The 13901-nt window shown below is 39.8% G+C and overlaps 1 protein-coding gene across 4 annotated transcripts in view; it reads left to right on the forward strand.

Annotated features, from left to right (window-relative positions):
- The window catches only part of DNAH5 (dynein axonemal heavy chain 5), a 318561-nt gene that overhangs the window by 278252 nt on the left and 26408 nt on the right, over positions 1 to 13901 (forward strand). For all 4 annotated transcript variants that reach the window (XM_037988724.2, XM_007961228.3, XM_037988725.2 and 1 more), the window contains 6 exons: positions 231 to 352; positions 2134 to 2283; positions 8666 to 8911; positions 11039 to 11258; positions 12621 to 12826; positions 13453 to 13656. In XM_037988724.2, coding sequence (XP_037844652.2) covers positions 231 to 352; positions 2134 to 2283; positions 8666 to 8911; positions 11039 to 11258; positions 12621 to 12826; positions 13453 to 13656 — 1148 coding nt within the window. The remainder of the gene's footprint in view (positions 1 to 230; positions 353 to 2133; positions 2284 to 8665; positions 8912 to 11038; positions 11259 to 12620; positions 12827 to 13452; positions 13657 to 13901) is intronic.

Consider the following 13901-nt stretch of genomic DNA (forward strand, 5'->3'; position numbering starts at 1 on the left):
CATCTGCCTGGTTCCAAAGTTATATTACTGGTGATTAAATGGGTTTTTCTAAAATTACCTATTGATTTATTAAATGTTGCATGTTTTTCACTATGATTTATATTTCTGTGCTTAAAAAAGTAAAAGTAGTAAAATAATTGAAATTAAAATAGTTTAATACAAATTTTACTAAATAGATTGTTTCACAGTGAAGGAAGGAAAATCTGATAATTTAATGTTTACTTTTAAAGGAGGTGCCTCATTAGACCTTAAAGCTTGTCCTCCAAAACCATCAAAATGGATCCTGGACATGACGTGGCTGAATTTGGTGGAACTTAGCAAACTTAGACAGTTTTCAGATGTCCTTGACCAGGTAACTGTGCTTTGAATTAACTTAAGCTAATGTCAAGTTGAGCAGCTTTCTGATTTATCACTAGATATAATATTTGTGGAAGAGAGATAGTTCTTAATATTGCACTCTTAATATGGTGTTACATGTACTTGACCTTCCTCGAGGCTCACCTGCACTCTGATAAAGCATACTCCACTCATCATTGAGTCTTACAGGAAGAAATGTGCCCAGGAACTTTAACTGGTGTCATCCTGGGCCATATGTTAGTATCACCAATCGGAGGTCCAGAAGTAGAAAAACTGATAGATCCAATTAGAATAAATAATTAGACTTAAAGAGGCGTTTCCTTCTTTCTAGAGGTTAAATGAAAAGACATATGAACAGCCTACCTCTAAATGCTAAATTTCCTTTCTTGCCTCTTGTTTCTCTCTCTCTTCTTCTTCTTCCCCTCTTGCCCTTCCCATTATTTGACTTAGTTAGGCACCTGGGTATGAATCTCATGCAAGCACTTGGCCTCTTGTCTTTAGAAGTTATCATCCTTCTAGAATCAGCTAGCTTCTGATGAACTCTGCATGTGCTGGAATCATGGAAGCTGGGTATAGAGAATTAAATTGGGACGAGCCAAGAAACAAGTTCTTGAAAATCAGCTGACCATAGAGAAATGAGATTGGCAGCAGGCTGGCTTTATTCAGCTATAAGTTGAAGGCTTTTTTTTTGGCCAGGAAATGTCTTAAAGTTGGTTCTTGACTTCCCCAGTTTATGTTGGCTAGTTGCTTATGTTCTGCTATACTTTTATGTTTTGGCTTATCACTGGTGATGTTTTTTATTACTACTGTGTACTTGGGGGTACAAACCATTCTTCTGAGTTATTCCTCTATAGAGTTACCCCCAGCGACCTTGCCCAGACCATTGATATTGAAGTTGCTACCTTCTGGAGATGATATCTTATGCATGAAACCCCTCAATATTAAGTAGTCTTTCATGATTGAAAGAAGTTACTATTTTTATTCTTACATGGTACTTTCTAAATATGAACCTGGAATGATTTGCCTTTGATTATATCCCAAGAAAGACATTTGAACTCTTAATGAAAGGGAATATATCAGAGAACATAAGATGATATTTATCTGTAGACATTATTTGTTTGTTCGGTGTTTCTGATCTGCTTACTATGTAATCCCTACCTCTCTCTGGTGTTTTAAGCTGCAGAGGATAATGTACTATGTCCTTTTTCTCTTTCCCAGTTGCCTAAGGGTAGCAGGTGTCTGATCATTCATCTGATGATATTAACTGGCATATTTCCAATTACTCTAGATTAATAGAGTATTGATCAGAAAGCTGTTCATTCAATAATAAACATGTATTGTATGTCTTCTTTTGTGTCAGGAGTGGTCCTGGGAAATGAGGAAACATTAGTGAATGAGATTTGGTTCCTGACATGAGAAGATTTTGTGGAGCAAATCAGACTTCGTTGAAATAATGAAAATGAGTTTCCATTGATTTTGTTGTATTCTTTACAAATTTGTTACCACAAAGGCAAAGAAGAAATTAAACATCCAAGGACTCTCCCTACTTTGAAATGTAGTTGTAGGCTGATGTTAATATAGACTGACTTTGGAGCAAATGACATTAGATTTTAGACAATCAAACTTTTTGGCATATAATATAAAATAAAAAAATAACCAAGGAATATAATTTACACATATCTGGAGAGGTCAGAGGTTTGATGAAACTTATCTATGACCTGTTACTGAAAGATTGTTGGGTGGCATGACACATTTTTTATCCCATGGTATTTTCAGATATCGAGAAATGAGAAAATGTGGAAAATTTGGTTTGATAAGGAAAACCCAGAGGAGGAACCTCTTCCAAACGCCTATGGTAAATCTCTCGACTGCTTCAGACGTCTTCTCCTTATTAGATCCTGGTGTCCGGACAGAACCATTGCCCAGGTAAAAAGTCCATATTAAAGAGGAAAATGAGATAACATTTTTAAAGATAATTTTCTTTTAAATTAAAAAATTATTTAAAATGTGAATTCCAGTGAGAATTTTCTTGTAGGCGTCTGTGATTTTCTAGCAATGTGTGTGAAAAATGGAAACGTAAACCACAAATAAATGTATTGAGACATACGTTTGGGCTAAGTGATTTAGTAACTTTTTCTGACCTGACTGCCACAATAGGAGTAAATGAGAAAACCATGATTCTAAGGTCGGTACATAGGTATAACATAAAGGTTATTCTTTTATATTATTCTTTTATATACATTATTTTATATTACATATTTACTATTACATATTTAATATTTTATATTACATATTTACATAATATAAAATATGTAATTTTATATTACATATTTACATTCTTCTTTTATATTATTTCATATTCAATCAAAAATTATATGGCTGCTCCATTTTGCTGGTAGTAAAACAGTGTTTCTGAAAGCAGGAAGAATATAAAGGCGTTAGGGTGAAGAGACTGGGGGAAGGACAGTGTGCCCAAACCGTAGTCATTTCTCCAGAAGAATGTCACAGCTCTAGATGTCAGTAGGTTGTCTTACAACTGAATTTCACATATGGTTTAAATGTGAATCCTGCCTCCAGGTGATTCATCTGTTTAAAGACCTTTAATTTGCTGGCTTAGTATCATGGGACTTTACCCACTATAAGGACTTGTGTCTTGCCTTTATGATGAAAAGTTTAACTCTGATACTCAGCCCAGGTTGACTCCTTAAGGGCTTTTCCAAATAAGCTGTGGAGTAGCAATAGCCTTGGGTTTATAATAGAATGTAAGATACATTCTCCTTCATTCTCCAGAGGGAGTGTTAAAAACTTATGGAGTAACTACCTCCAAGTGCACTTAGGTACTGTGGAATCGTGAAAACAACCAGATTCAATGATTTATTGAGAAAAGAAAAATGAGTTTCACAGTTTGGGGCACTGAGATCACCTTTCCTTTCAGTTTTTCTTCTCAGTTTCATTACTTTTATCCTGCCCAACTGAATTGTCAAATGGTTGCCTTACTTAAGGACAATGTGGAAAGAAATGTTTGAGTAGTCTCTTTCTTATCTTTTTCCAGAAACTCTATTTGGTTCAATGCTGAGATTTAAGTAACTCTTTTTTTGTAACTTTATCTTCATTCCAGCTTCTCTGATCCCTGGACTTACCACAGCCATGGCCTCGTACCTGTTCTCCTTACATTTCTTCTTCTGTACCCTAGTCCACCCAGCACATGCTAGAAGAAATGCAAAGATGGCGCCATTCATTGACTTTTCAAGTCCTGTGGTGTCTTCCCATGGCCCTTATGACACCCAAGTGCTAAACAAGGTTTAGAACATCCATTGGATAAATGTTCTCTCCTCTCAAGTTCTTATTCTCCTTTTAGAATCCTTTTGTGATTTTCAACCTTTCTGGGAAGGTTGAAAACAACTTTCTGGGAAGTTTATTAGAAGTTCTACAATGTAGATACATTCAATCCCATTCCCCATAGGCTATATGCATTTCTTATTCTCTGCATTTTGGCTGAGTGTGACTGTCCACATCTGGGCATGCCTGATTGCAAAAATGCTGCACTCTCAGAGTGTGTCTCCTGAGAGGTACACATTTGTGTCTTAAAAATCCTCAACAGGCTGGGCACGGTGGCTCACACCTGTAATCCCAGCACTTTGGGAGGGTGAGGCAGGTGGATCACGAGGTCAGGAGTTCAAGACCAGCCTGGCCAACATGGTAAAACCTGTTTCTACTAAAAATGCGGAAATTAGCCAGGCATGGTGGCAGCACGTGTAATTCCAGCTACTTGGGAGGCTGAGGCAGGAGAATCGCTTGGACTCGGAAAGTGGAGGCTGCAGTGAGCCGAGATCGTGCCACTGCACCCAGCCTAGGTATCAGGGTGAGACTCCATCTCAAAAAACAAATACTCAACAAAAGGAGGTTGGCACAGGTGTGCAGGTTGTTTGTTCATTTTCTCCCCCATTCACAGGCTGAATCTGTTGCGTTGGGACCACATATGGGGATGAACAAGTTCTGCAGAGTCGTGTGAAGAGCAATGTATGAAAATGCAGCACTCCTCAGTGGCGTGTTGGCTGTCTTTAAAGGCTGGCAGGCTGTGCAGAAGTCTGGCTTGCCACACCTGAATTAACTCTTACATCACTTATTATGGGTGTCCTCCTGTCCCTAGCCAGTGACTTGCTCTTTTCTGCTTCATGGTCTCTGCATATGTTTCTTCTGCATAGAATGCACAGGCTCTGACCCACTTAGCTGTCCTCTTTGCCTCAATAAATCCCATTCATTCTCCAAGCAACAGCTTAAATGCTTCTTTCACAAGGGAGCCTTCTCTGATATATTTCTGCAAGATTAATCGGTTTCATACTTTCATGTCACCCTGCAAGTCATAAATCCTTCAAACTAGTTATTTTGCTATTACTTGCTCAATGTATGTCTCATCCTGGCATGGAGGTGGGGGTCAAGCTTCATAAGGGCTGGACCATTTGTTAGTGAACTTCTCTAGTCTTAAAACCTGTTGCACTGCCTGGGACAGAGGAGAGGGTCATGGGCCAAGGTTTATATCTGTTGCATGAAGTGAATCATCCAACATGGTTTGTTAGTTTTTGTACTGCTATAAATAAATACCTGAGACTGGGTAATTTATAAAGAAAAGAGGTTTCATTGGCTCATGGTTCTGCAGGTTGTACAGGAAGCATGGGGCTGGCATCTGCTCAGCTTCTGGTGAGGCTTCAGGAAACTTTCAATCATGGCAGAAGGTGCAGGAGGAGCTGGCATGTCACATGGCGAGAGCCAGAGCAAGAGAGAGTGGGGAGATGCTGCACACTTTTAAACAACCAGATCTGGGAAGAACTCACTCACTATCATGAGTACAGCACCAAGCCATTCTATGGGACTCATCTCTATGAGCCAAACACCCCCCACCAGGCCCCACCTCCATCCCTGGGGATTACAGTTCAACATGAGATTTGAAGGGGGCAAACATTCAAACTATATTATTCTTCCCATGGCCCCTCAAATCTCATGTCCTTCTCACATTGCAAAATTCAATCATCTCTTCTTAATCATCCCCCAAAGTCTTGTCATAGCATCAAGTCCAAAGTCCTAAGTCTCTCTGAGACTCATCTCCTCCCACCTATGAGCCTGTAAAATCAAAACAAATTATTTACTCCCAAGATACAATGGTAGTAAGGCATATTATCATTCCAGAAGGGAGAAATTGGCCAAAAGAAAGGACTAGTAGGCCCTATGCAAGTCTGAAGCACAGCAGGGCAGTCCTTAAATCTTGAATCTCCAAAATAATTTCCTTTGATTCCATGTCCTGCATCTAGGGCACACTGGTGCAAGGGATGGGCTCCCAAGACTTTGGGAGGATGGGGAGACTGAGTGATGCCTGGAATTATTATCCTACTGGCCCGGTGAGATAATGCAGGGTGTTGGGTTGAAGTTGAGGTAAAGAAGATGAAGAAATATGCTCTTTCTAACGCACACATGTGTGGTTTCAGATCCATGCCTACTGCAGTGGGGCCTTACCTGGGGTTGCTGAGCATCCTTGCATATTACGTATTTGCCCCATAGACTCATTACATCCTTTGGGCTTAGAGCCAATTTGAACCTTGACTGTGACCGTATTTAAAAATATCCCTTCCCAGGAACTGGAATTATGACCAAAGGTCCTTTCTCCAGATATAAGTGAAGCAGCCTTCCCTGTTGTTATCTGTTCCAGAGGTTGGCAAAGTAGGGCCTGCCAACAACATTTGGCCCACTGTCTGTTTATGTTCAGCTGGCTACTTAAGAATTATATTTTTAAATACCTGAAAAAAATCACCAGAAGACTAATATTTTGTGATAAGTGAAGACTGTATAACATTCACACTTCAGTGTCCCTAACATTTCGTTGGAACATAACCATGCTTTTTATTTGTGTGCCTATGACTGCTTTTGTGCAACAATGGCAGAGTTGAGTTGCAATAGAGATGATTTGGCCACCAAAGTCTAAAATATTTACCATCTGACCCCTTAGTATCCTAGCATGTTAACTCATGGCTTGGATGATAATACCTGAACTGGGTCAATGCTGAGTTATATGGCAGAATTGGCCATGTTGCGACCTTTGCTACCCTGGGGTAGAAAGTGCTTGAATCTTGATGAGTTGCACTGTAGAGATGCTGCAGTGATGGTGGTACATGTGGCTGAGAAACCGCTGCAACTGTGGAATGCCTCAGTGTCCAGCCTTTGAAGTCCTTCCTGATCACAGTACTCCCTGCTTTGGTGACTGTGACTGAATGTGCACATGGAGTAGACATTTGGGGAAGTCAAAGAACATGGCAGTCAAACTTATCAAACACCTGCCAGAGGCTGTAGAAAAATATGTAAGTTTTTATATGCAAGGTAGAGATTTAGATATTGGATCTGCCCAACCTAGAAAAAGTATTGAGAGGCGTGAAAATAAATAGCATCCTGTGCCTCAAATTCAACTGGACTGAAATTCACCTCCTCAAAACCTCCCAGCCACTGAACTAATAAAGAGGAAGGTCAGAAGGTGTGAACCTCTTTGTGGGTGAGGAGCCGAGGTGCTGTTTGTCATTTCATTGCCAGTGGCCTAGTCCTGTCAAAGAGGGCCTGACCACCATTTCTTCTTCCTTTGGGAAACCAGGTAGAGGTCCTTCCCCAAAGTCATCTAGAAATAGTTGCCAAGGCAGGAAATCCTGTGTATTCTACAAAGTTGGCATGCCTCTTAATCTGCCATTGGTATGGGGGAATGGACTTTATGAGGAGGATTATGACTTTAGAAGAAGGAGAAGAGATCCACAGTAAAATGGCCCAGCTGTTTCTGCATTAGCTGGTCTGAGTTAGGGAATGTGAGTGAACGCTCCTCTTTTTGTGTTTTGCACTCTCATGAGGAAGATGGACATTTCATGATGACCAAGTTTCAGACACCCTTTACCTGGCTATACGAATGATGAAGCTTGTGTGAGAAGTCTCCACACACTAGGTGGAATCAGAAAGTAGGACCAAGCCAGTCGTTCAACAGTCTAGACTCATGTGGCACCCATTTTACCTCTCTTACTAAGCTATGAGAGGACATAGTAAGTCAGGAGATTCCTCTGTGATGGCCACTTCTCTTTCATTGTAACCCACAAAGAAGGCAAACACAAGTGGGAAACATCACACCAATTTGTAAGCTCAGATGCTTGGAGTACATTTTGAGGATGAATAGGGGATAGCAAGATATTGAAGATGAGGGATGAGCCCACATTACTGGCTGAAAATCAAACTCTGATGTTTTAAAGTCAAGGATGATGACTGAACCAGCTCTGGCTCCCCTTTGGTCCAGGTCTATCTGAAACCTGTCTGATTCAAGGGAAGCTCCATCTGAAGCTGTTTTGTGTTTCTATGGGAATTGGATTGGGGAGGCTCACCTGCCTAGCCCTTGGGAGAGTTACAGGTCATGTTGCACCCACGCCTAAGTTATGTGAAAATGATTTTCGTGGGGAATGCTGCTGGGGAGAGAAACTTGGGTTTTACCCATCTAAGGTGGAAGAAGTTCACACGAATAGGAGGAAAAATGTTTTTGAGGGAATTTAATTATATAGAAGGCAGAGAATATAGACTAAGGGTCGTATTCACAATACCATTTGTTGAAAAATAAATTATAATTCTTTCACCTCATTTGAAAAAGGAATTTGTTGTTACCAGAATGTGTTTCTATGGTTGTAATAAAGTTGACAAAATCTGTGATATTTTGAGTATAGATTTCATTCAAAACAAAATTAATGGTAAAGGGATGAACCAAATATGGGAAGGAACGGCGACAATGATGAGGAGAGAGAATATGAATTAAATCTTTAAAAACTCATTCATTCATTGATTCATTCAACAAATATCCAGTACATTTCATGCAAGTAGTCACTCAGTAATTATCTGTTTGATCAGTACCTATTACATTGCAGGTATTGTGTTGCTTACTTGATTGTTTACATGCACAAATATTTGCCTTAGAGCATCCTAAACAATAGTTTCCCAGTATTTTTATTTTCTGGTGTGGCAGGAAGCAACCAGTATATTGAAATGGGTTTCAGACCAGGAGTCATACAACTTTGGTTCTTTTGACTGTCTGATTTTGTACTGAGTAAGCAACACAGTCGTCCCACCTACAGAATGGAGATGTAAACAAACAAATATGACAAAACAGTCTCTACCCTGTTTCCCTGACAGGGTTACTGTGGACATCATTGAGATCATTACAAAAATGAATTTTGGAAACTCTACTACATTATCCACATGAAATAGTTGGAACAGCTTTTGCTGACTTGTGTGCTGTTTTTGGCAGGCCCGCAAGTACATCGTGGACTCCATGGGAGACAAATATGCCGAAGGTGTTATTCTAGACTTGGAGAAGACGTGGGAGGAATCTGATCCACGGACGCCACTCATCTGTCTCCTGTCTATGGGCTCAGACCCCACAGATTCCATCATTGCCTTAGGGAAGAGATTAAAAATAGAAACCCGTTATGTGTCCATGGGCCAGGGCCAGGAGGTCCATGCTCGGAAGCTCTTGCAGCAGACCATGGCGAACGTAAGGCTGAGTGTCTACTTTTGTGCCATGCTGTTCATATTACAGATTATGGAATAGCAGTGCAGAAGAAAAATATAAATCATTAGGAGTTTAAATTTACATGTTGCCTGCTGTTTACTAAACAGCATTTTTTTTTTTTAATTTAAGCTAACATTAAAACTTTTGAGGCAATGCCGCAAATAAGTCAACTACCCAAGGATAGCAAAGTGGATGGTCTACTCAGTAAGTTGAAAACAAACATTTAATGCAGAGAATGGCAATCCCAAAGAAATGGGATTCTGGGGGTGAAGATGGAACATCAGAGTTCTCACCTAAGAAGTTTAGATCACCTGGGTGTGATGCCTCACAACTGTAATCTCAGCACTTTGGGAGGCCAAGGCTAAGGATTGCTTGAGCCCAGGAGTTCAAGACCAACCTGGGTAATATAGACCCCATCTTTACAAAAAAAATTACCTGGACATCATGGCATGTGCCTGTGGTCCCATCTACGTTGGTGGCTGAGGTGGGAGGATCACTTGATCTGGGAAGGTAGAGGCTGCAGTCACTGCAGTCCAGCCTGGGTGACAGAATGAGACCCTTTCTCAAAAACCAAAACAAAGCAAAATACAAAAGAAGGAATCTCAGGGCAGGGTTCACTTCTATGCTGGATAAAAGAGAGAAGCTGAAGTCTTTTTGTAGTTGCTGTGTTTTATATTGAATTTCCTTTTTGTTTTGAATTGCGAATGGTATCAATTGAAATTTTCAAAGGGTAAAGGTTGGATAATTTATTCATCAGTGCTGTAAATTTCTGAAGAAAATATAAGGGAAATGTGAAATCTCTAAATTATCAGTTTTACAGGTAACTGCTAAGACTTTAGATCTAATGCTTTTTTTTTTTTTTTTATGGAAAGACACAACTCATGCTGCTCTAGTCAGTGATCTAAGATGGGTTATAGAAAAACACCTTAAGATTATGATCTGAATCTTGTAGATGATTTTAGCAAAAATATTTTATAGATTAGATATTGAGGAAATTATTGTTACATGACCCCCAATTTTGCCTGAGTTGCATTACACAAAGATCTTCCTATACTTATGGTATAATTCAGGCAAAAAATATGGCTTATTATTTTCTAAAGCTCTTGCTCTTTTTAGTGTGGTCAGATTCCCAGGGAAGGTTCTTCCACATTCTAAAGGGTGTATGCTCTGTTGCCAGGATTCTGAGAACTAGTGGGAGGAGGAAGTTGCAGGTCTCAAAATTCAGCAGGTAACCATTCTTCCACCTGATTTCAGTGTAGTACCTATTCCTTCAGTGTGCTGGTATCCTCCAATCTAGACCCTGTTTTGCCTTCTGTAGAAAATCAACTTCTCATTTTTCATTAAGGCAGGCAGAATTTGGGGAGTTATGTGGTATATATCAGGTTGCATCTCAGCTTTCTCTAAATGCTAGTTTAGGATTCAACTTTCTTGAACCTCTTTTAAATGTTAGTGATAATGTCTTCACTCTCTCTGTCACTGTCCTTAAGAGTTCATGCCTTTAAAAATTTTCTTCATTGTAGTTTTAATGGAATTTGGGGAGGGATCTGAGTTAAATGGATGTTTTCAATCAACCATCTTTACTTGGAAGTCCTTTTATGTTTAACTTTGATTATATTCATGATTGCAACCACATGGTATTGGTACAATTGCATACTAGTGTATACTGGAACAAATGCATGGACTAAAAAAAATAGCTTGTCTCAATTAAACATTTTTGTTTTCTGAGATTTGACCTAGATTAATTTAAAGTGGTTTATGTAGCCCAGGCCGGAGTGCAGTGGCGCGATCTCGACCTCGGCTCACTGCAAGCTCTGCCTCCCGGGTTCACGCCATTCTCCTGCCTCAGCCTCCTGAGTAGCTGGGACTACAGGCACCTGCCACCGCGCCTGGCTAATTTTTTATATTTTTAGTAGAGACGGGGTTTCATCGTGGTCTCAATCTCCTGACCTCGTGATCTGCCCACCTCGGCCTCCCAAAGTGCTGGGATTACAAGCGTGAGCCACTGCGCCCGGCTTAAATTGTAATTACTTAATTTCTAAAGAATGTCGTAATTTCGAATTTGGGTGAAACACAAAACCACCTAACTTCCATTTACTGCGGTTGACTTAGGGAGGATGGGCACTTCTGCAGAACTGCCATCTGGGACTTGATTTCATGGATGAGCTGATGGACATAATCATAGAAACTGAGCTTGTACATGATGCATTCCGCCTCTGGATGACCACCGAGGTTCATAAGCAGTTTCCCATCACACTCCTTCAGATGTCCATTAAATTTGCCAACGATCCTCCACAGGGCCTCCGGGCAGGACTGAAAAGAACATATGGTGGTGAGTCCAGAAATACTTCTGAGTCTATAGGAGTTCTCTGTACTTAAATTGTTTTCCTAAAAAAAATTATAAAAAGATTAACTAGGATACGGTTATAGCAAATAGTACTGCTGTTTAACCTGATTGGGGAGGTGATGGTCCTCTTTTGTAAATATGCCCCGGCAGTGTTAACGAATCAGAGTTCATGATTCCTACCTTCTAGTTTCCTATTTTCCCAGTACTGCCCTATTTAAGCCCATGCTGTTCTCCAGCTAGACATAATTAACATCAAAAATGAACAATTTTGTCATTTATGGTCTCTGTGCTCCATACCTAAAGTAGTACAGTAGTCTCTTCCAAGAGGAGAGTCTGAATTATGGTGATGTCTGCCTGCCTTTCATTAGGGCCATATGTCAGAAGGTAGCTAAGTTAAAAATCCAGTGGCAGCAAACTCAGGCCCAAATGCCCCCATCACGACTGGGGCTGAGGTCGCTCTTTTGGCCGCTGCCTCTTCTGCTTCATAGCTTTATGTATGGGATTTGTGGTCATGAAAAGAACATGGAACTTTCAGTCAGAAATCCTGATTCTGGCCCTTGCTGTTGACAATTACTTTGTTCTCTTGGGTGCGAGTCACTCAATCTGAGTTTCAATTTTCTCATATATAAAACAGGGACAAGAGAATCTCTCCAGGAGAATTGAAATAAATTGTAACTAAAATCATGTATTTCATAACCATAATAAATATAATTATTGTATTTCAATCTGGAAAACCTGCAAAGAGACTTCTGGGGAGTTGTTAACAAGGCTGAAATTCCCGCCAATCTATAAGACAAATGTGGGGATAAAATAGAGGTGGAAGGATAATGGCAGTAAAATAAAATAAATAAATCTAATTATATATACAATATAGTATATGCATATGTATCAATCATTATTTGGAGCCATGTACTCAGGTGCAAAAGGCTTCTATATATACTATCTTAATTAATATAAAATTAGTTAAAAGTATGTGCCCCAAGTATATGCTCAAAACAGCAGTAATAATAATAGAGTAGTAGTTACAGTAATAGCGGCAGAATTTGTTTAACTGTCGTTACCTTTCCATCTTGATTTCGCCCTCATATGATCTTGCTAGATTGGCAGGAACTTGATCCATGTTAGCAAGCTCCTCCTCTCCCCAAAGTCTCTTTGAAGATTTTTCAGAAAGAAATGGCCTCTGGACACCCAAAAGTTAAATTATTATTGTCACTCAAGTGTCATAAAAATAATCCAAAGTAAGTGAATTTTAGTATCAGGGACTTACAAAAATGATTACTTTTAAAAGTAGTAGAAAATAAAGACATTTGAGAGATGATACATTTTTCACCCAACTGACCACAACAGGTGTGAGCCAAGACCTGCTGGACGTGACCTCCGGGTCCCAGTGGAAGCCCATGTTGTACGCAGTGGCTTTCCTGCACTCCACCGTCCAGGAGAGGCGCAAGTTCGGTGCCCTGGGGTGGAATATCCCCTATGAATTTAACCAGGCGGACTTTAATGCCACTGTGCAGTTCATCCAAAACCACTTGGATGACATGGATGTCAAAAAGGTACTGCTGTGCGTGCTGTCTCGTGCCTCTGGTGGCTGTGGCCTTGGGCCATCAAGCTCACAGGACCTCCTAGCTTTGGGGTAAATTATATAAGAGAATTTGCTGTGCTTGCAAAGTCATCTTGAAGTCTTAGCAATTTGGGTCACACTTGCCTCTTGATTTCAGGAAATACTGGTCAAGTTTTGATTATTATTTTATTTCTCAAAGGTAAGTTGACATTCCAAAGAAGACAGCCTCAAGTGGCCTGTGTCAGGGGGGGTGGGTGGGGAAGCTTGTTCTTCAAAATCCTAAAAAATGAAAATGGGGGTCCCGATTAGTTTGAAGTGTGTGCTTTCTAAAGAACTGCCTCAATAAGCTCAAAAGCAAACACTATTTTCTATTTATATTGAAGTATGAAAACATACGAATGCATCAAGGAAGGCTATTTCAAATCATGGACGTGAGCATTGAGTAACTACTCTTCTTTACCATTTTACTTTTCTTCCTGCACTTTCTCTTTGCAGTACTGAGGAAGAATGCCTGACTGAATGAATGATGTTGAAAGTGAATACATGGGTGTGACTTGGCAGGGAAATAATAATGCAACAGTAATCACTTCTACATAATTATTCTATCAATTGTCCCAGGGCGTCTCCTGGACCACTGTCTGCTACATGATAGGAGAGATTCAATATGGAGGCAGAGTCACTGACGACTATGATAAGAGATTGTTGAACACATTTGCTAAGGTTTGGTTCAGCGAAAATATGTTTGGATTAGATTTCAATTTTTACCAAGGATACAACATTCCAAGATGCAGCACAGTGGATAACTATCTTCAATATATCCAGGTTTGTCAACTTCAGAATTTTATGCGTAGAGCAAATATCTGTAGCCATTTGAGTTTTGGGTATTAATTATACTGTCTATGTTGCTTTTACCATAAATTTTAATGGTGATATATACTAATGCTTTTGCTGTGAAGGCTTTCTTTGTATTTTTATACTCAACGGATGATTAAAATGTTTATGTTTGTTCTGAGTGTGTGTTTTGTGTGAATCGTGTTTCCATCTTCCTCTTTTTTAATGCCCTAGGG

Source organism: Chlorocebus sabaeus, chromosome 4, assembly GCF_047675955.1.
Source record: "Chlorocebus sabaeus isolate Y175 chromosome 4, mChlSab1.0.hap1, whole genome shotgun sequence".
In the NCBI taxonomy this organism is placed as follows: domain Eukaryota; kingdom Metazoa; phylum Chordata; class Mammalia; order Primates; family Cercopithecidae; genus Chlorocebus; species Chlorocebus sabaeus.